The sequence below is a fragment of the Symphalangus syndactylus genome, chromosome 4 (assembly GCF_028878055.3).
Source record: "Symphalangus syndactylus isolate Jambi chromosome 4, NHGRI_mSymSyn1-v2.1_pri, whole genome shotgun sequence".
In the NCBI taxonomy this organism is placed as follows: Eukaryota; Metazoa; Chordata; class Mammalia; order Primates; family Hylobatidae; genus Symphalangus; species Symphalangus syndactylus.
Window position 1 is genome coordinate 61350016 of NC_072426.2, and position 23625 is coordinate 61373640.

Consider the following 23625-nt stretch of genomic DNA (forward strand, 5'->3'; position numbering starts at 1 on the left):
CTGTAACTTAAAATATCCTTCTCATCACCCACAGCTCACTAAGCAATGATCATGGCCAAATACACATATTCAAGACAGAAGACACTGGCTAGAGAGACATTTTTATCAGGCTAACTAACAGGTATGTAATGGAAGTTTTATCAGGCTAACAGGTATGTATGGAAGTTTTACACCATAAAGCAAGAGAAGCAAACAAAACCCCCAAAATTAGATGAACAAACTTACTACTTTAAGTTAAATGTAATCACATTAGCAGCAAATAAGATTAATGTACAAATAATAATAATGGCCCTAAAACAAGGATGTTAGCAACCTCAGCATAGACATTAAAGAGAAAGAACAATGTGGAATTCAGAATGTGATCAGGCTACATATGGAAGAAAGAAAATCCAGACAGGATTGAGACTTGCTACTGAAGAGGCACAGAATTTCATACCCAAACCCCAGGGGATAGAACTAATAATATCAAAACCCCAGGGGATAGTATTAATAATTGCAGAGATCTGTTTAAATTCTTTGAATTCTTTGAATGTTATTTCCTACAAATTCCATTATTACTTTCATAAAGTCCTAAATTAAAGAACCTCTTCCAAGTATTGTCATAAAAAATATCTGGCAGCTGGGCATGGTGGCTCACATCTGTAATCCCAACACTTTGGGAGGCCGATGCGGGCAGATCACCCAAGGTCAGGAATTCGAGATTAGCCTGGCCAACATGGTAAAACCATGTCTCTACTAAAAATACAAAAATTAGCTGGGTGTGGTGGCGGGCATCTGTAATCCCAGCTACTTGGGAGGCTGAGGCAGGGGAATGGCATGAACCCAGGAGGCAGAGGTTGTAGTGAGCAGAGATCTCGGAATTGCACTCCAGCTTGGGCAACAAGAGTGAGACTCTGTCTCAAAACAAAAAAAAAACCTGGCTTAATATCTGGATATTAGTCAAGATTCTGTGCACAAATGAGCCAAACTAGTTAAGCAATATCCATCATAATATTCTTTTTTTTTTCTGAGTGTTCTACAAATTACATTCACACAAAGTATCTTAACAGAACTATGATTTTAAATCTAGTACTGTTCAGCCTTTGAAATAAATTATTCCTTCAATTAAAAACCCTGCATACAGTGACAGTTCCAGAAGTTTTATTTAGGAGGGACTTAATGGAGGCAATCTGATTGGAAGACAGAGATTCTAAGGGGGCATGGCATGCTGTGATCTGTCTAGAGGTTAAACATATATATATATATATATATATTTTTTTTTTTTTTTTTTTTTTTTTTGAGATGTAGTCTCACACTGTTGCCCAGGATGGAGAGAAATGGCACGATCTCGGCTCACTGCAACCTCCACCTCCCGGGTTCAAAAAATTCTCCTGCCTCAGCCTCCCAAGTAGCTGGGATTACAGGCACCCGCCACAATGCCCACCTAATTTTTGTATTTTTAATAGAGACGAAGTTTCACCATGTTGGCCAGGCTGGTCTCGAACTGCTGACCTTGTGATTCACCCACCTCGGTCTCCCAAAGTGCTGAGATTACAGGCGTGAGCCACTGCACCCGGCCCCAAAAATATTGTTTTTATTAAATTGTATATTATAGAACTGATGAAAATGGCAATTTTTTAAAAGTTGTATTTGGATTTTAAATAAGATTGTGAAAATATGACATCCATGATTAGGTGATAACGATGACAATGACCACAATGACGATGATGATGATGATGATTTTATTTGGAAGTGGCTTTTATCTGGGGATGGGAGGAAGGTGGCTAATGGTGCCAACACCTTTCAGGGGTATTCATTCTTTCTCTACAGAATAAAGAACAAATTCTTTAGTAAACTGAAGGCCATCCATGATATTATACCAAATATATTTTCTTTTTTATTTATTTTGAGACAGAATCTCACTTTGTCACCCAGGCTGTAGTGCAGTGGTACAGTCTCAATTCACTGCAAACTCTGCCTCCCAGGTCCAAGTGATTCTCCTGCCTCAGACTCCCGAGTACCTGGGATTACAGGTGCCTGCTGCCACACCCGGCTAACTTTTGTATTTTTAGTAGAGACAGGGTTTCACCATGTTGGCCAAGCTAGTCTCGAACTCCTGACCTCAGGTGATCCACACGCCTCTGCCTCCCAAAATGCTGGGATTACAGGTGTGAGCCACCATGCCCAGCCTACCAAATATTTTTTCAGTTTTATCTTTCACTAGTAACTCCTTGTCATTTACTCTTTAGTCCATTACTATTGATCACTAACCATTCTGCCTGCCCTACAATATTTTCCCATCTCTCTGTGTCTCTTTATGCTGCTCCTTCTGGATCTGAAAAGCTCTTTATCCAATCTCTACCTATCAAAATTAAAGCCATTCTCCTATATCCCACTCAAATTTCAACTTTTTCATTAAACTTAATATGATTTCCTTCAACCAAAATAAACTTTTATCTGTCCTTCCACGGTATTTTATACACTATTATTGCCCTTATGATATTCCTTTTTGTTTTTGAGACGGAGTTTCTCTCTTCTTGTCCAGGCTGGAGTGCAATGGCTCGATCTCGGCTCACTGCAACCTCTGCCTCTCGGGTTCAAGCAATTCTCTGCCTTAGCGTCCTGAGTAGCTGGGGCTACAGGCGCCCACCACCATGCCCAGCTAATTTTTTTGTAATTTTAGTAGAGACAGGGTTTCACCACCATGGCCAGGCTGGTCTTGAACTCCTGACCTTGTGATCCACCTGCCTCGGCCTCCCAAAGTGCTGGGATTACAGGTGTGAGCCACCGTGACTAGCCCATCATCTCCTATATGATTCTAAGATTCTTGAGAGTAGGGGTAGATCTAATGTCCTTCTTAGAAAAAAATTTAAAATATTGAGTGCTTTTCAAATTAAACATAACTTATAGAGTTATAACTTTGCTTTTGAAAAACCTGAAGAATATGGCCGGGCGCAGTGGCTCATGCCTGTAATCCCAACATTTTGGGAGGCCAAGGCAGGTGGGTCACCTGAGGTCAGGAGTTCGAGACTAGCCTGGCCAACATGGTGAAACCCCGTCTCTACAAAATATAAAAAAATTAGCTGGGTGTGGCATCATGCACCTGTAATCCCAGCTACTCAGGAGCCTAGGGCAGGAGAATCACTTGAACCCAGGAGGTGGAGATTGCAGTAAGCTGAGATCATGCCACTATATTCCAGCCTAGGTGACAGAGTGAGACCTTGCCTCAAAATAATAAATCAATGAAAAATCTGAAGAATGTATCTTTTAAAATTATTGCCAAGGGTTGGTTATATTCCAGGTGACAGCTGAAATTATTAATTTGGTTTCTAATTTTAACAGCTACCTTCTATAATGTAGAAATGAAATGTAAGGGAGGATTACATTATCAGTATGTCTTCCATCGAGTGATGATTAAAACTGAAAATGTAATTGGTAACTTCTCTCTTCATGTTTGAAATGCCATAAAGTTTCATGGATTAAAGAGCAAATTATTACTAATTAGGGCCTTGCCCAGGCTGCCACTTGTTTGCTAGGTAATTTTGAGCAAGTTACTTACACTCTTTGTGCATCCACTTAACACATCTGAAATCTAAAATATGGATTATCTGCTTTCCAAGTTGCTACAGATATTAATCATTAAGTTACTGTCAAGAATTATAAGGAAGGAGGGAATCTGAAAAGTGAACAGAAATGGTACTTGTTGGGGGTAGGGTAGTTAAACTACTTCTTGGGTACTATGCTCACTACCAGGGTGCCAGGATCCGTACTCCAAACCTCAGTATCATGCAATATTCCCGTGTAACAAATCTGCACATTTACTCCTTGTATTTAAAATAAAATTTGAAATTTAAAACAAAAACAAAAACAAAAAACAAATCATACGTGTTAATAACACCCTGAAGCTAAATAACCTAAAGTGAGCTAAGGAAAGAACAGAGTTAAATGAAGAAAAGTTTTCAACTGAGGTGTAATCCCAGCACTTTGGGAGGCCAAGGTTGGAGGACCGCTTGAGGATAGAAGTTCGAGACCAGCCTGGTCAACATAGCAAGACCCTGTCTCTATATATAAAAAAGAAAATAATAATAATAATGGACCTGTGAGATGGAATTATGGTTATTGCCATTTAATACATTATAAAACTAAAGTTTGGTGAGATTATATAATTTACTCAGAGTTACTCAGATAGGAACTAGGGGGGCTGTGTAAGCCTCATTTCTGATTTTTTTTTTGTTTGTTTGTTTTGTTTTGTTTTGTTTTTTTTGAGACGGAGTCTTGCTGTGTCACCCAGGCTGGAGTGCAGTGGCGCGATCTTGGCTCACTGCAAGCTCCGCCTCCCGGGTTCAGGCCATTCTCCTGCCTCAGCCTCCCGAGGAGCTGGGACTACAGGCGCCCGCCAACACGCCCGGCTAATTTTTTGTATTTTTAGTAGAGACAGGGTTTCACCGTGTTAGCCAGGATGGTCTCGATCTCCTGACCTCGTGATCCGCCCGCCTCGGCCTCCCAAAGTGCTGGGATTACAGGCTTGAGCCACCGCGCCCGGCCAAGCCTCATTTCTGACTTCTGTGTCTAATCCTCAGGCAAATGGCTGTCCTTCCTTGTAGTGCTGTCCTTGGGGAAGGGAAGAGGCTGACATTTATTGTGCATTTATCATATAACAACAATAGTTAAAGTTATTTAGTATAAACCAACTGCCAGGTATCAAGCAAAATGTATTTTGTACATTTTATTATTTATTTATTCATTTATTTATTTTGAGATGGGAGTCTCGCTCTGTTGCCCAGGCTGTAGTGCAGTGGTGTGATCTCGGCTCACTAAAACCTCCACCTCCCATAGCTGCAAAGAGAAAGTGCGGGCCCTATGTGAGCAAGTCCCCTGGTCTCATGCCCTCCTCATTCAGTAGGAAAAAGTGTGGTTGGAAGGAGCCCAGAGTGAGAAGTTCTAGAGCTTAGAGCTTGTGTCTAAGGGTGGTACTGTGTAACACTCTCCAAACTCAAAGCACAGAGCCTGAGTACAAGGCGACTGAACAATCAAAAGGAAGGTAAACAGCAAAACTATAGCATTTGCATATAGTGATTTATGAAGATTTAAGTAAGGAAATATTTCCTGTGAAATGTTTGTAACTAGTTCTTATCACATCTGTGTTACCTCCTGATCCAATGACAAAAATACTGTGCTAAGTCTTGTTTGATACCAGCTTATTTGTGTTAACCTAGTTCTCACTCTGTGGTAGATCATATTTTCAAAGGTGGCCAATATCCCTCCCACATGCTATTTTTACAATATGATGTTAATATCCATCCCTCCCATGAATAGTGGGGATGTACGTCCCCTACCACTGAATCTAGGTGAAGCCATGAGACTGCCTCACCAAGAGTATGACAAAAGAAACCTGCGATTTCTAAGGCTAGGTCTTAAAGATGCCTTTTACTTCTGCCACAATTTCTTGGGACTTTTACTGTTGGAACCCAATCACCGCGCTGCAAGGAAGCCAAGATCCACACAGAGAGGACTTATATAGGTGTTCTAGCCGACACCCTCAGGTAGTATTGGTCACCAGATGATTATTGCCCCAGTCACGGAGTCACCTCCAGCCTTCTAGTCACCCCAGCTGATTCCTCATATCCTCACCAAGCCCTACCCAATTGCAGATTAATGAGCAAAACACATGATTATTGTTGTTTGAATGGGGCTTGTTATGTAGCAATTGATAACTGAAACTATTTATATATCCTTGCAATAAAAGCTAGGTTTACAGGCTAGTGAACTCAAGGCTATACGTGTCACTAGAAACAGATAATTAGCTCCTTAATATACCATAATCTACCCATATAATAACCCTTTATAAAAACATAAAATGCTAAACGTCTCCAAACCTTGTAGTGAATGAAGCTTAAAGTCTCTATTTATTTCTCATCTTATTGCTCATATTCAACGTAGCTGATTTAGAAATTGTTTTTTTTTTGTTTTTTTTTTTGAGTCGGAGTCTCGCTCTGTCGCCCAGGCTGGAGTGCAGTGGCGCAATCTCGGCTCACTGCAAGCTCCGCCTCCCGGGTTCACGCCATTCTCCTGCCTCAGCCTCTCCGAGTAGCTGGGACTACAGGCGCCCGCCACCACGCCTGGCTAATTTTTTGTATTTTTAGTAGAGACGGGGTTTCACCGTGGTCTCGATCTCCTGACCTCATGATCCGTCCGCCTCGGCCTCCCAAAGTGCTGGGATTACAAGCGTGAGCCACCGCACCCGGCTAGAAATTATTTTTTTAAAGCCTCTAGGAACTCTCTGTATTCATCAAGTAGGGTATGAGATGTGACATATTACTTTGTCTTTTTTCATTTGATTTTTTGATATAGTTTTATTGTATGCAGTTCACTTTCATAAACAGACTTCCTTCTAGAAATGAGTACTTGTCTTGTAGCTTCATATGATGTTTAAATGGGAAATTGTATAAATAATGTTTTAAGGCTGGGTGCGGTGGCTCATGCCTGTAATCCCAGCACTTTGGGAGGCCAAGGTGGGTGGATTGCTCAAGGCCAGGAGTTCAAGATCAGCCTGGCCAACACGACAAAACCCCATCTCTACTAAAAATACAAAAATTAGCCGGGCATGGTGGTATGTGCCTCTGGTCCCAGCTACTTGGGAGGCTGAGGCAGAAGGATTGCTTGAGCCCAGGAGGTGGAGATGGCAGTGGGCCAAGATCACACCACTGCCCTCCAGCTTGGGCAACAGAGCAAGACTGTATCTCAAAAAAAAAAAAAAAAAAATTTTAAAGCCAAGCTAAAAGCATATTAATGCTGTTAAGATGTTCTAAATCGGGCTGGGCACGGTGGCTCACGCCTGTAATCCCAGCACTTTGGGAGGCCAAGGCGGGCGGATCACGAGGTCAGGAGATCGAGACCATCCTGGCTAACACGGTGAAAACCCGTCTCTACTAAAAATACAAAAAATTAGCCGGGCGAGGTGGCAGGCGCCTGTAGTCCCAGCTACAAGGGAGGCTGAGGCAGGAGAATGGCATGAACCCCGGGGGGCGGAGCCTGCAGTGAGCCGAGATCGCGCCACTGCACTCCAGCCTGGGTGAAAGAGCGAGACTCCGTCTCACAAAAAAAAAAAAAAAAAAAAAAAAAAAAAAAAAAAAAGATGTTCTAAATCTACATAATGCATACAGAAAATCTGAAAAATTCAAAATACTGAAACCCAGAAGACAAAGTCCAGAGATGGACTCACGTCAATATGTCAACTGAATTTTGATAAAGATGAAAAGGCAATTTAATAGATAAAACATAATCTTTTCAGCCGGGCACGGTGGCTCACGCCTGTAATCCCAGCACTTTGGGAGGCCGAGGCGGGCGGATCACCTGAAGTCAGGAGTTCAAGACCAGCCTGACCAACATGGTGAAACCCCATCTTTACTAAAAATACAAAATTAGCTGGTCATGATGGCACATGCCTATAATCCCAGCTACTTGGGAGCCTGAGGCAGGAGAATCACTTGAACCCAGGAGATGGAGATTGCAGTGAGCCGAGATCGCACCACTGCACTCCAGCCTGGGCAAGAGAGTGAGACACTGTCTCAAAAAATAAAAATAAAAATAAATAAATAAATAAATAAAATACAAGGATGTCGAGTGGGTACGATGGCTCACACATGTAATCCCAGCACTTTGGGAGGCCGAGGTGGGTACATAGCCTGAGGTCGGGAGTTCAAGTCCAGCCAGACCAACATGGAGAAACCCCATCTCTACTAAAAATACAAAATTAGCTGGGCTGGTGGCAGGTGCCTGTAATCCCAGCTACTCGGGAGGCTGAGGCAGGAGAATCACTTGAACATGGGAGGCAGAGGTTGTGGGTGAGCCAAGATCACGCCACTGCACTCCAGCCTGGGCAACAAGAGCGAGACTCCATCTCAAAAAAAAAAAAAGAAAAGAAAACATAAGGATGTCAAATAAGCACATAAGAAGTGTTCAGCATCATTAGTCATTAGGGAAACACAAATTAAATCCACAAAGAAGTGTCTCTACACCCTTATTAGAATGACTAAAACAAAAAAATGCCAACATCAAATGTTGACAAGGATGCAGAGCAATAAGAACTCTAATTCATTGTTGGAAGGAATGTAAAAGCAGCAACACAGTCACATTGGAAAATAGTTTGACAGTTTCTTTCTTTTTTTCTTTCTTTTTTTTGAGACGGAGTCTCGCTCTGTCGCCCAGGCTGGAGAGCAGTGGCGTGATCTCAGCACACTGCAAGCTCCGCCTCCTGGGTTCACGCCATTCCCCTGCCTCAGCCTCCCGAGTAGCTGGGTCTACAGGCGCCCGCCACCACGCCCGGCTAATTTTTTTTGCATTTTTAGTAGAGACGGGGTTTCACTGTGTTAGCCAGGATGGTCTCGATCTCCTGACCTTGTGATCCGCCCGCCTCGGGACAGTTTCTTATTAAGTTAAACATATACTTACTATATAATCCAAAATTTATATTCCTAGGTGCACACCCAAGAGAAATAAAAACATGCTTCACACAAAAAACCCATACAAATTTTTTTTGTTTGTTTTTGAGACGGTGTTTCACTCTTGTTGCCCAGGCTAGAGTGTAATGGCGCGATCTCGGCTCACCGCAACCTCTGCCTCCCACATGCAAGCAATTCTGCTTCAGCCTCCTGAGTAGCTGGGATTAGAGGCATGCCCCACCACGCCCAGCTAATTTTTGTATTTTTAGTAGAGACAGGGCTTCTCCATGTTGGTCAGGCTGATGTCAAACTCCGGACCTCAGATGATCTGCCCACCTCAGCCTCCCAACGTGCTGGGATTACAGGCCTGATTATAGGATTACAGGCGCCCAGCTGATCCTTTGTATTTCTATGGTATCAATTGTAGTGTCTTCTCCTTCATTCTGATTTTATTTGGGTATCCTCTATACTCTTTATAAAACAAAAATTAAAAATATAACATCTTGGCTGGGCATGGTGGGTCATGCCTGTAATCCCAGCACTTTGGGAGGCCAAGGCAGGCGGATCATGAGGTCAGGAGATCAAGACCATCCTGGCTAACACGGTGAAACTCTGTCTCTACTAAATATACAAAAAATTAGCTGGGCGTGGTGGCGGGTGCCTGTAGTCCCAGCTACTCGGAGAGGCTGAGGCAGGAGAATGGCGTGAACCTGGGAGGCGGAGCTTGCAGTGAGCCAAGATCACGCCACTGCACTCCAGCCTGGGAGACAGAGCGAGACTCCATCTCAAAAAAAAAAAAAAAAATATATATATATATATATATGTATATATATATATGTGTATATATATGTGTGTATATATATATGTGTATATATATATGTATATATATGTGTGTATATATAAAACATCTTGGCTGGGTGCGGTAGCTCACACCTGTAATCCCAGCACTTTGGGAGGCCAAGGCAGGTGGATCACCTGAGGTTAGAAGTTCGAGACCAGCCTGGCCAACATAGTGAAACTCCATCTCTACTAAAAATACAAAAATTAGCCAGGCATGGTGGCACACGCCTGTAGTCCCACCTACTCGGGAGTCTGAGGCAGAATAGCTTGAACCCGAGAGGCAGAGGTTTCAGTGAGCCAAGACTGCGCCACTGCACTCCAGCCTAGAGGACGAAGTGAGACTCTGTCTCAAAATAAATAAATAAATAAATAAATAAAAATAAATATATATGTGTGTGTGTGTATGTATGTAACATCTTGACAAAAATATACAAAGAATGCAATTAATAATAGAAGAAACTGCCAGGTGCAGTGGCACAGGCTTGTAGTCCTAGCTACCTGAGTAGCTAAGGCAGGAGGATTGCTTGAACCCAGGCATTTGTTTGTTGTGCTTTTCTTTTTTTTTTAATTTTATTTTTTATTTAATTTTATTTTTTTGAGACAGAGTCTCACTCTGTTGCCCAGGTTGTAGTGCAATGGCATGATCTCGGCTCACTACAACCTCTGTCTCCCGGGTTCAAGCGATTCTCCTGCCTCAGCCTCCCAAATAGCTGGGATTACAGGTGCCCACCACTACACCTGGCTAATTTTTTTTGTATTTTTAGTAGAGACGGGGTTTCACCATGTTAGTCAGGCTGGTCTCGAACTCCTGACCTCAGGTGATCCACACGCCTCGGCCTCCCAAAGTGCTGGGATTACAGGCGTGAGCCTCCACGCCCGGCCTGTTGTGTTTTTCCTAGACAGGGTCTCACTGTCGTGCAGGCTGGAGTGCAGTGGCATGATCACGGCTCACTGCAATCTTGAACTCCCCGGCTCAAGCAATCATCCCAGCTCAGCTTCCCAAGTAGCTGGGAGTACAGTCACCCACGACCATACCCAGCTAATTTTTGTATTTTTTGTAAAGATGGGGTTTTGCCATGTTGCCCAGGCTGGTCGCAAATTCCTGGAGCCCAGGCCTTTGAGGCTATAATGCAGAATGACTGCACCTGTGAATAACCACTGCACCCCACTGCACTGCCCATAGCCTGGGCAGTACAGAGAGACCCCGACTTTTTTTTTTTTTGAGACAGTGTGCTAGGATTACAGGCGTGAGCCACTGTGCCTGGTGACCCCAACTCTTAAGAGAAAAAAAAAGAAAGAATGAAAAATCCTTTAAAAATGTAAGCCTGGCCAGGCGCAGTGGCTCACACCTGTAATCCTAGCATTTTGGGAGGCTGAGGCAGAAGGATCACTTGAGCTGAGGAGTTTGAGACCAGCCTGGACAACATAGTGAAATATCACCTCTATTTATAATAAAAAAATAAATAAATATAAATGTAAGCATATATACATATACATATAACCTGTTCAAAAAGATTCTCCATTAACCCATTCATTCTCAGAAATATTTTTCTCAGGACCATCATAGAAACAGCAGAAATAATTGAGGAGCTCCCAGTGGAGGCAAAAGGTAACTGAAAGCTTTAGTCTCTCCTCTGAGCAACCATGATGCTGGAAAAATGTTCTTTTAGAGAACACAGAAGTGAAAATGGAATTCAAGCTTTTTTTTTTTTTTTTTTTTTTTGAGATGGAGTCTTGCTCTGTCATCCAGGCTGGAGTGCAGTGGCGCAATCTCGGCTCACTGCAACCTCCACCTCCTGAGTCCAAGCTATTCTCCTGCCTCAGCCTCCCGGGTAGCTGGGATTGCAGGCGCCTGCCACCAAGCCCAGCTAATTTTTTTGTATTCATAGTAGAGATGAAGTTTCACCATTTTGGCCAGGCCAGTCTTGAACTCCCGACCTCGGGCAATCCGCTCGCTTCAGTCTCTCAAAGTGCTGAAATTACAGGCGTGAGTCACCTGGCCCGGCCCAAGCTATTCTCCTGATGGATTTGAGTAATGAAAATTACTTCAACTCTACTGTAAATACTATAGTTAAATCCAAGTAACTCAAAGCAGAACTCCATGAGAATAATTATAGATAGCTAGGAGTAACAGAGGAGTTCTTTAATAGTCACAAACCCTGAAAATTAGAAGAAGAAGACAGTAAATAACAGTGATTGCAAAGTCAGGCATCATTAAGACCACATTTTAAATCCCTAAGTTCCAATTTCCTAGCTATGAACTTGAGTATGTAGCTCAGTTCCTCTAAACCCACGTTTCCTTGTCTAGAAAATGGGAATAATATCTCCTTCACAGGATTGTTGTGAAAACTATGTCTCGCTCAGCACCATGCTTGGCTCACTGTAAATATTTCAGTATTACCACATGGGAGGTCTCAACGTTTCCACAGCAAAGAATGAAGGAACACTAGTTTGGTGCCATAAATGAGAGACCACGGCGAAGGATTGATGAAGAAACAAGAGAATGACACTGAAGTTTTCTGGCACCAATGATAGACCGTCTTACAGCTCTTCCAAGTCTCACAGCAATCAGTGCCATGATAACACCCATCAGCGTTTGTCAGAAAGATAGTAAGGTCCAGATAGATGCTATCAATATATCTTTTCTTTTTTTCTTTTTTGAGACTGTTTTGCTCTGTCACCCAGGCTGGACGGCAGTGGCTCAATCTCAGCTCACCGCAACCTCCTCCTCCTGGGTTCAAGCAATTCTTCTGTCTCAACCTCCTATCTGGGATTACAGGTGCCCGCCACCACACCCAGCTAATTTTTGTATTTTTAGTAGAGGCCAGGTTTCACCATGTTGGCCAGGCTGGTCTCGAACTCCGGATCTCAGGTTTTACTCCCACCTCGGCCTCCCAAAGTGCTGGGATTACAGGCATGAGCCACCGTGCCCGGCCTTCAATATATCTTATACGTCATAATCTCAGTAAGTACTCATTTAGCTTTGATTTAAATTCTCTGGAAATGGCCATAAGAGTCATATGGGTCCTTTTTTTTTTTTTTTTTTGAGACGGAGTCTTTCTCTGTCCCCCAGGCTGGAGTGCGGTGGCGCGATCTCGGCTCACTGCAAGCTCCTTCTCCCGGGTTCACGCCATTCTCCTGCCTCAGCCTCCCGAGTAGCTGGGACTACAGGCGCCCGTCAACACGCCCGGCTAATTTTTTGTATTTTTAGTAGAGACGGGGGTTTCACCGTGTTAGCCAGGATGGTCCTGATCTCCTGACCTCGTGATCCGCCCGCCTCGGCCTCCCAAAGTGCTGGGATTACAGGCTTGAGCCACCGCGCCCAGCCATGGGTCCTTTAATGTATATGACATATACAGACAAACTGTTTAAAACTTCAGTTGCCAAACAACCATTTCTTCATCTTTTCTTTTACAAAGTTAGAAAATGAATGAAGAATAAATATGGGCTGATGTCCACGAAATCTTTCTATTTTCATAACTAATTTGACTTACGAGTTGGAAAAAGTAGGTGAAACTTCTGTAACTTATTTATCCTGTATATAAAATACAGAAAAGATGCCCCTTTTCTTACAAGAAGAAGAAAAAAAGGGAAATACCTAATGCCTAAGAAGCCTGAAAAGATGGCACATTGATAAAGTTATCTCTCCCTTAGCAGAATGAACTTAAAGGTCATTTTTCCTTGTCCTTCTCATTTTTGGAAACCTAGATTTTAAGTACACTGTGTGAAGGTACTGGACCACTTTAGATATTTCACGCTACATCAGCATTTTCCAAAAGCTTTAAAAAAATTCTTTGTTCAGGCCGGGCGCGGTGGCTCACGCTTGTAGTCCCAGCACTTTGAGAGGCCGAGGCGGGCGTATCACGAGGTCAGGAGATCGAGACCACGGTGAAACCCCGTCTCTACTAAAAATACAAAAAATTAGCCGGGCGTGGTGGCGGGCGCCTGTAGTCCCAGCTACTCGGAGAGGCTGAGGCAGGAGAATGGCGTGAACCCGGGAGGCGGAGCTTGCAGTGAGCCGAGATTGCGCCACTGCACTCCAGCCTGGGCGACAGAGCAAGACTCTGTCTCAAAAAAAAAAAAAAAAAAAAAAAATCTTTGTTCAAAACATGAAGTTGTAAAAAATAACATATATAGCTTGTGATATGTAATTCTAATAATATATGAAATAATTAATGAGAACAGAAATATAGCAAATAAATGCAAATGAATTCAATCCTACAGTGACATTTTAGGTACATACAAATTAGGTATTATTTAGGCTCATTATTAGAGGAGTGATCAAAACAAAAAGTTGATAAATAACTATTTTGTCTAAATGACGTGGAAAGGACCCTATAAGTAATTCAAATTTTAAATAGTTTGATGCTTCAAATACCTACACCTGCTAATGGGTAGGGTTTTTGTCCTCTTCATTTCATTATCTTTAGAACATGAAACATTACTTTATGCTGAATAAATGTCTGTCGAATAAATGAATCCCCACACAGCATAGTTTCATTGAAATTAGTAGTTAAATATACTAATTTGCCAGCTATATTTATATTCACCAAAAGCTTTTCTAAAATATTTTAATTTCTAAATTTCCATTATATAATTAATAGTATGACCAATAGATTTGTTGCAAAAATCCACATTAAAATCTTTACTCCTTTGGACTTCTGTGCTTTTCTCAATTACACTTTTTCTGAATTTTTACATGGTTCAGAAAGAGTAAAACAATTCCAATTTTAATTTAATTCCAATTCAATCCAGAATTGATTTGAAAAAGAATTATTAATGAACATGGAAAAATATGTCCAGGAAACAGTGACACAGTTAAAATACAATGTGAATGGGGCCTAAAACATTTCACCACTTAGTAGAACAACACGGTTATCCCTTCTGTTTTTCTATTTCTAATTTGCTCAAAATCACTTTCAGGCAAATGGTGATTCTGCAGCCAGAGGTTGTCAGTACTTCTGTTCCACCTGACTGGATGAATCAGGTAGACAGGAAGGACCAATAATTCCAGCAACCTATTTCTACATCCTATGCAAATTAATGCACCAATCACTAAAACAGTGCTACTGTAAGGTCATATAAATGAAAGCCTGAACAGAGGACACCAGTCAATAACTTGAATGTTGCAGAACTATGCCATTTTACACAGCTTTTAATTATAAGCTTCTCTAAATAGGGTGTCTAGTCTGCAAAATAACAATGACCTTCCATGCACATTTTTTCTATAACTATTTCATACGTATTATTTGCTAGATCAATAAAAGTGCTTTACAGAATAAGATTTCATAGAAATGTTTGAGTGCACATATCCTGTTTATTAATAAATTAACAAATTTCACTTCCTCAATGTTTATATATGTGTGCATACATATATATTTAGCCAAATATAAAAATAATTTTTGCTTAAAATATGATTTATATTGCAAATAACAATAATTTCACCTTCATTCTTGAATGCATAACTATCACAAATACAGATTTAATGATATCTGCTATCACAATTCTTCCAGAAAATAATAAAAAAAGAATAGCTCCAAGTGCAATAAAAAATGCATTGTCATAAAATTAGAGTCCTAGATCCTATAAGGATTTAAAACCCTAACAATTTCTTTGGGACGCAGATTGCCACAAAAACTGTACACACTACTTTTTAGTCATTGCATTAAAAAATGCCCATAAACAAGGGTTGTCCCTAATATAACACTACCTACACATATTAAAATTCAAACGTGGCAAAGACCTTCTTAGGCATCAATCAATTCTACTGTCAGGTTTTCATTAATCCTGGAGTCTCTTTTATTTTTCAAAATTTCCACACTACCAGGGAGAAAGACCATTCTGTTGGGCATTATTTTCCTGCACAGATATTATTCATCAACCAATTTTAGCCCTATTTCTAAACAGGGAATCAATTCTCTTCGGTAAAGAGGTTTCCTATGCAGTCAATGGATCATATTCTCACACTCATACACTACCATGAACACAGCAAGTGCACAATCGCTACTACTGTGATAACCTAAAGTGCTAGTGCTATAGTTCCTGGCAATGGTAGCCGGGGAGAAAAAATCTAGATACCAAATCACAGATCACAACCAGATGGAGTACTCCCTTGTTTTAATATTACCATACAAACAGAAAACGGAGCTTATGCAAACAGTCAAAGAAACGTGCATTCCTCCTTGCAGTGCTGGGGGAAGCTGTTTGTGTCTCTATAGACGTGGAGAGAACAGGAACACATGTTTCTGTACTACATAGCTAATGCAGGATACAGGGCTGCAGTTGTTGGGTGAAGCTTTGCCCGAAAGTTGAGAAATGGTGAGTAACGTCTGGATGAGGTTCCTGCTCTCCTATGGGTGGAAGTAAACGCTTCCAGCAATCCTTCTCAAGGTCCTCGGGGAGTTTGGGTCTGGGGTACCTTTCCCCCAGGGGCACCCTGGTTTCTTCTAACGGTATAGCTCTGCAGTGGGTCACGTGACAGCTGGGTGTGTGCCTCTGTGCGGGGTGGGAGGGATGAGTTTGCGGGGTGCGTGTGTGTGAGTATGCGTGCGTTCAGAAGTTACACGTCTGGTTTTGGAAGACATGCATTTTTCTAGGGCTGTCTGTGTGTGTGTCTGTATGTGTGTCTGTGTGTGAAGTGCGACTGAGAAAAGAGGTTTAGAGAATGGTCCTGGGCCGGGCGATGTAGCAAGGTCGGCTCGTGTCGGCCCCGCTCCTTGGGGAGCCGCTGCATTGGGGTTGAGGTCCCCGCCCTTGGGGGACGCAAGGACAATGGGGTGCCGGCGCCCCTCCCGCACTTTGTGCACCCACCTGACGAATCCGCGGCGGGTTCGGCGGGGTGGAGGCCCCGCCTTCCGGGGCCGGGGAGGTGGGAGAAGCCATCTTCCTGCGGCTCCGGGTTTCTTCCTCCTGTCACGCCCGGGTCTCCCGCGTCTCCTCGGTCTCCTCCGCGTAGGGCCTGCGGCCCGCGCCCGCCCGGAGTCTCCGCAGCCGCCGCGCCCCGCGGACCCGCCCCGGCTCCTGCGCCGCAGAGTAGAAGGGGCGGCTGTGCCCTCTGCTCGCCCAGCCGAAGTCCCTTCCCGCGCCACCTACATCCCGGCCGGCGGACTCGCGGCCGCGGCGGGCCGGGGTCGGACGCGACCTTGGCCGTGGGCTGGGCAGGCAGCTGCCCCCTCCCAGCGCCGCGCCCGGCGCGTGTGGTCTGAAAGTGCGAGCTGCCGGGCTTATTCTAGCGGCGGCGCCGGGAGAAAGGAGGTTGCTTCCCTAGCCGCTGCCGCTATCGCCAGGAGAGCGATGAGCTCATGGACAGCTCCCAGAAATATGTCTATATGCACCACTGACTGCCGGAGTTCGGGAGGTGGGTGGGGAGAAGGAGGCTCCTCCGCGGGCGCTCCCGCATCACTGGCGGACGTTCCCTCGGGAGGCCCCTGGCTGTTGGGGCGCGTCCAGCTCTTCCCTGCCCATCTCCACACTCACTCTCGGCTCTTTTCATTCATGCTATACACACATTTCCTATCCGCACTCTCTCTCCGCTGGCGTTGTGCTAAGGCACCCACACACCCACCCACCTCTAGCCTCCACTCGCACACATTCTTTGTTCCGCCAACTAGTCCCTATTGATAAGGGGGAATTCATTTACGGAGTGAATGTGGTGTGAAATGCCACCGGGACCTCAACCCCTGTCGGATGTGGGCTGATGGATGAAGTGTCCCAAACGGTGTGTCCTTCACGCTTTGGGCGTTTCCCCCTCCCTCGAGATCCAGCCTCTTCCCTTCCCACCTTCTTCACTGTGAGAAAGCATCTTCCAGCTACCGTCCAGGGTAGGGACTTGGCCCCATCCCTCAACAAGGCAGAGAGCACCTCTTTTGTAGCTCTGTGAAGAACTTAAAAGACGGACCATGTTTTGCAGACCTTTGCGCAAGGGCTATGGCAGGAGTCATAAATCCCGCACAGGGGCCGACTTTCTTTGCCTCACTGTTTCCCAGGCTTCCATGGACATGCAAACCACCTTCCAAACCTGATTACTGTCTTTCTTCATTGGCTCAGCTGTCCTATTGAGGTGGAATTATGGCTTTTTACAGATAAAATGACGTTCCTGAGATTGTTCCCTTTCTTAGGCATCATCAATTTCCCTTTCTTATAGATTTCCGTAGAAATATACACCTACCTTCAAAAACAAAACAAAGCAAAACTTTCCTTTACCGCAGCCTCCCTTCCCTCAACTAGTGTTCCAGTTCTGTACATCTCCTTTCAGCAAGAGCCTTTACAAAGTTTCAGTATCTCCTGTTCCTCTCTTCACGTTCTCTGTTGAACGTAGTCCATTCAGGCTTTCCTGCACCTACGTGACCAAACTTTCTCCTGGCAAGGTTCCCAATGACCTCCATGCTGCGAAATCTAATGATCAATTCTCAGTCCTCTTTTGGCTTGACCTCCAAATGTTAAAGAGAGAGAGAGAGAGAAAAGATAAAGAGAAAAGAAAAAAAAAAAAAAAGAAAGCTGCCGGGCGTGGTGGCTCACGCCTGTAATCCCAGCACTTTGGGAGGCCGAGGCGGGCGGATCACAAGGTCAGGAGATCGAGACCATCCTGGCTAACTATGGTGAAACCCCGTCTCTACTAAAAATATAAAAAATTAGCCTGGCATGGTGGCGGGTGCCTGTAGTCCCAGCTACTCGGGAGGCTGAGGCAGGAGAATGGCGTGAAGCCGGGAGGCAGAGGTTGCAGTGAGCCTAGATTGCGCCACTGCACTCTAGCCTGGGCGACAGAACGAGACTCCGTCTCAAAAAAAAAAAAAAAAAAAGAAAACTAGCTCCCAGGCGTGGTGGCTCACGCCTGTAATCCCAGCACTTTGGGAGGCCGAGGCAGGAGGATCAACCGAGGTCGGGAGTTCGAGACCAGCCTGACTAACATGGAGAAACCCCATCTCTACTAAAAATACAAAATTAGCCGGGTGTGGTGGTGCATGCCTGTAATCCCAGCTACTCGGGAGGCTGAGGCAGGAGAATCACTTTTTTTTTTTTTTTGAGACGGAGTTTCACTCTTGTTGCCCAGGCTGAAGTGCAATGGCTTGATTTCGGCTTACCTCAATTTCCGCGTCCTGGATTCAAGTGGTTCTCCTTCCTCAGCCCCCGGAGTAGCTGGGATTACAGGCATGTGCCACCACACCTACCTAATTTTGTATTTTTAGTAGAAATGGGGTTTCTCCATGTTGGTCAGGCTGGTCTCGAACTCCTGACCTCAGGTGATCCGCCTGCCTCAGCCTCCCAAAGTGCTGGGCTTACAGGCATGAGACACTGCTCCTGGCTTAATTTTTGTATTTTTAGTGGAAACGAGGTTTCACCATATTGGCCAGGCTGGTCTCAGACTCCTGACCTTGTGATCCTCCCGCCTCGGCCTCCCAAAGTGCTGGGATTACAGGTGTGAGCCGCCGTGCCCGGCTAAAAGTATAATCTCTGCAAGCATTCCTCCAAGTCTCCCAATGTGACAATTTTTATTGGGACAGTGTAGCTTGATGGTTAAGATGGTGAACTGACATCGATAACTAGCACTGAGATGCTATCTACTTAACATTTCTAAAGGCCAGGCGTGGTGGCTCATGCCTGTAATCCCAGCACTTGGGAGGCCAAGGCCGGTGGATCACAAGGTCAAGAGATTGAGACCATCCTGGCCAACATGGTGAAACCCCACCTCTTCTAAAAATACAAAAATTAGCCGGGCGTGGTGGCTCATGCCTGTAATCTCAGCTACTCAGGAGGTTGAGGCAGGAGAATCGCTTGAACCCCGGCAGACGAAGGTTGCAGTGAGCCGGGATTACACCACTGCACTCCAGCCTGGCAACAGAGTGAGACATCGTCTAAAAAAAAAAAAAAAAAATTCTATACTTTAGTTTCCTTACCTGTGAAAGGGCAATAATATTACTTACTTTGTAGGATCATTGTGAATAGCAAATGAGATCATGTACACAGACATTGAAAATGCTCAATGTAGGCCGGGCGCGGTGGCTCACGGCTGTAATCCCAGCACTTCGGGAGGCTGAGGCAGGTGGATCACGAGGTCGGGAGATCGAGGCCATCCTGGCCAACATGGTGAAACCCTGTCTCTACTAAAAATACAAAAATTAGCCAGGCGTGGTGGCACATGCCTGTAATCCCAGCTACTAGGGAGGCTGAGGCTGGAGAATCACTTGAACCTGGGAGTCGGAGGTTGCAGTGAGCCAAGATCATGCCATTGCACTCCAGCCTGGCAACAGAGTGAGACTCCGTCTGAAAAAAAAAAAAAGAAAATGCTCAATGTAAATACTCAATACTGTAGTCATTAGTACATTATTATGTAATATTATGTAATGATATATTACATAGATATTATGTAATGATATCTACCTAAAAACAGGAGACTGAAGATAAAGGTGGTTAAAAAAGAAAACCTTTATATCATATCAGAAAATCAAGAAAAACTTAGTGAGGCAAGTAAGTACTGATAATACTGCTATGGCTCCTGAGTGCTCTGTATCATAAGTGGGCACACAGAAATCTAAATTTATGGTCTTCAATCTCTCGTGTCCTGGGGTACATAATCCAAACTAATGAAAAAATGAACATAAGAATAACATTTTAAATAGATACATAATAGGTTGATAAAGAGACAGATGTTGAGATTGATAGATATGAGTAGAGATATAATGCAATATTATAGGTAGGAAAGTATTTTATTTTTCTTTCTTTCTTTTCTGTTTTTTTTTTTTTTTTTTTTTTTAAGTAAGTGTCTCACTGCGTCACCCAGGCTGGAGTGCAGTGGCAAGATCTAGGCTCACTGCAGCCTCGACCTGCTGGACTCAAGCGATTCTCTTGTCTCAGTCCCCTAAGAAGCTGGGACCACAAGCACACACCACCATGCCCAGCTAATTTTTGTATTTTTTGTAAAGATGGGGTTTGCCCAGGCTGGTCTCAAACTCTTGGGCTCAAGCCATCCGCCCACCCTGGCCTCCCAAAGTGCTAGGATTACAGGCATGGGCCACTATGCCTGGCCAGTATTTCAATTTTTACTTTGACAGTTCTGGAGGCCAGAAGTCCAAGATCAAGGTAACAATAGGGTTGGTTCCTTCTGAGGACTTTGAGGGAGAATCTGTTCTATGCTTTTTCCTTAGCTTCTGGTGGTTTGCTGGAAAACTTTGGCACTCCTTGGCTTGTTGAGGTATGACTCAAGTCTCATTCTCACTTGTTGCTTGCCACAACAGTGAAGAGTGCTCCAGGAAAGGCATCATTTGGGTTTACCAGGAAACTATGCAAAATGGAGACTACCGTAGTGGTCTCTGAAGCCCTCTTGGGTGGTGGCTGTTTATCTTCCAATAGCCCTCCTTCTCTCTCAGACCCTGGGATGAGCTTCATCTTTGCTTATAACTGCTGCGTCTAGACTCTTGTCCCTACCTCTTCACCTAAAAAATCCAGCTGCTTTGAAAATCGTACTAGACCACCGCAACTTCTCTTTGTTACAGACATTTACATTTCCTGAAGACCTTAAAAATCTTACTTTCTTTTTCTGCAGCAATATCCTTGTCATAATTCTTGTTGATTTTTTAAAAATCGACATAGGCCGGGTGCAATGGCTCACACCTGCAATCTCAGCACTTTGGGAGGCCAAGGCGGGTGAATGATTTGATGTCAGGAGTTCGAGACCAGCCTAGCCAATACGGTAAAACCCCGTCTCAAATAAAAATACAAAAATTAGCCTGGCATGGTGATGCATGCCTGTAATCTTAGCTACTCGAGAGGCTGAGGCAGGAGAATGGCTTGAGCCCGGGAGGTGGAGGTTGCAGTGAGCCAAGATTATGCTGCTGCACTCCAGCCTGGGTGAGAGCATGAGACTCCATCTTAAAAATAAATAAAATAAAATAAAATAAAATAAAATACATCCACATAGACAATTAGACAATGCCCCTGTTAACCTGCAATGACTTGACCTCCACCCCACCCCAGATGTCCACTGTCTACTCCCATGTTCATACCCTAGGGTTTTTCATTATTGGTATTTGTCCCCTCTCTATGACCACACTATCAAGCATTCCATTCTCTGATCATCACTTACTTTCTTTCCAACTGACTTCCTATACTACCCTATCTCCAGTAATGCTGTAATCCCACTAAAACCTCCAACCCTGCAGCCCTACTATCTTCACACTATCCCTATTCCATTGCACATCCCCATCCTCCTCCTAACTCAATTTGGATTCCATGAACCACTATTATATTATTACAACCACTGCCTTGTATGTACTTCAACTTGCCTCTTTCTCCCTCTGCCATACTCACCTGGCAAAATGAAATCTCAATTATATCCGTTTTTCCATCTACTCTAAGCCTGCACCCATGCAATGTATACCTGGAGAAAAATGCTGAGAGGTCTCAGTGCTGCTGGACACTAATTTCAAGTGGGCCCTTGTTGGCGTGTGGTAATCCTTCATATTTCCTTAATAAATTCATTCTCCCACTTTCCAAGACAATCATTAACACATTAACAACTCTCTCCTCAAACTTCCAGTGCTGCCCCTGAATTTTTTTTTTTTTTTTTTTGAGACAGGGTCTCACTCTGTTGCTCAGACTGAAGTGCAGGGGAGCAATCTAGACTCACTGCAGCCTCCACCTCCTGGGTTCAAGTAATTCCCATGCCTCAGCCTCTGGAGTAGCTGGGATCTCAGGTGCACGTGACCATGCCTGGCTAATTTTTGTATTTTTAGTAGAGACGGGGTTTCACCATGTTGGCCAGGCTGGTCTTGAACTCCTGACCTCAAGCAGTCGACCTGCCTCGGCCTCCCAAAGTGCTAGGATTATAGGTGTGAGCCACCACTCTTGGCCTGGATTCTTCATTCTCAACTGATGACCTTGTTATTTCACCAAGAAAACAGAGGGAATGAAAAGAGAGCTTCCACATAGTTTCATCACCATTATATTCATCTGCCCATATGCCGAATGATGCCTTTTATCTTCTTACCATTAATGAATTGTGCATGCTCTTACGAGAGGCCAAGCCCTCCACTTGGGCACTTGATCAGATCTCCTCAAATTTACTTGTGAACATTATTCTTGTAAGTACTCTCCCTCTTCTCTCTCCCTTTGGCTCCCACTTTCCCCTGTATCATCTATTTTCCCTCTCTACTGGCTCATTCCCATAAGCATACATCCCCGTCCCTCTGTAATTCTATGCTTCTGCTCCACGTGTAGAAAACTTTTTCTGAAATGTTGTCTGTACTTGCTATTTCTGCCTTAAATCCACTCTTCAGGTTCCCTCCTTACCATTTCACCAAAACTATTCTTGTTAGGGTTGCCACTCACATCCATGTTGTCATATACTTTGGTCTATTTTATTTTGGATTTTTTTTTATTTGTATAAATTTATGAGGGTACACGTGCAATTTTGTTACATGTAAACATTGCATAATGGTCAATTCAGGACTGTGAGGGTATCCATCACCCAAATAACGTACATTGTATCCATTAAATAACTTATCATCCTCCAGCCCCCTCCCACCCCCTCGCCCTTCAAAATCTCCATTGTGTACCATTCTACTTTCTACGTTTATGTATACACATTTTTAAGCACCCACTTATGGGTGGGAACATGCAATACTTGTCTTTCTGTGTCTGGCTTGTTTCACTTAACATAATGACCTCCAGTTCCGTCTTTGTTGCTTTGGTCAATTTTGGTCAGTTCTTGTCTGACTTATCTTCAAAAAAAATTTATTTGACATAAATTTCTTCACTTGACTTCCAGGACTCCACACACTGTCTTGGTTTTCCTTCTGCCTCATGGGCTGCTTTTTTAAAATCCATAATCCCAGCCCTTGGACCCCTTTTCTCTGTCTATGCTCACTCCACAGCTAATCCCACACATTCCCATGATTTTTTTGTTTGTTTGTCTGTTTTGTTTTGTTTTGTTTTTTGAGATGGAGTTTCGCTCTTGTTGCCCAGGCTGGAGTGCAATGGCGCGATCTCAGCTCACCGCAACCTCTGCCTCCCAGGTTCAAGCTATTCTCCTGCCTCGGCCTCCCTAGTAGCTGGGATTACAGGCATGTGCCACCATGCCCGGCTAATTTTGTATTTTTAGTAGAGACAGAGTTTCTCCATGTTGGTCAGGCTGGTCTCGAACTCCCGACCTCAGGTGATCCACCCCTCCTCGGCCTCCCAAAGTGCTTGGATTACAGGTGTGAGCCACCGTGCCCAGCCATTCCCATGATCTTAAACAGCATCTATAGCTGACAACTCCCAAATCAGATGTCTGGCCCTGCAGCTTCCCCTTTTGCCAACTGGCTGCTCTCCATCTCCACCTAGATATCTGGGAATCTGGGAAGCATCTCAGACTAAGCATGTATAAAGC

At 43.9% G+C, this 23625-nt stretch overlaps 1 protein-coding gene across 13 annotated transcripts in view; it reads right to left on the minus strand.

The window, feature by feature from the left end:
* Positions 1-16666, minus strand: part of ANK2 (ankyrin 2) — a 719880-nt gene extending 703214 nt beyond the window's left edge. For 4 of the 13 annotated variants that reach the window (XM_055274818.1, XM_055274823.1, XM_055274814.1 and 1 more), the window contains exon 1: positions 16071-16666. In XM_055274818.1, the coding sequence (XP_055130793.1) occupies positions 16071-16142 (72 nt within the window). In that variant the 5' untranslated portion in view covers positions 16143-16666. The remainder of the gene's footprint in view (positions 1-16070) is intronic. The other 9 variants (XM_055274820.2, XM_055274793.2, XM_055274801.2 and 6 more) reach the window with 7 other exon arrangements.
* Between the last annotated feature and the right edge of the window lie 6959 nt (positions 16667-23625).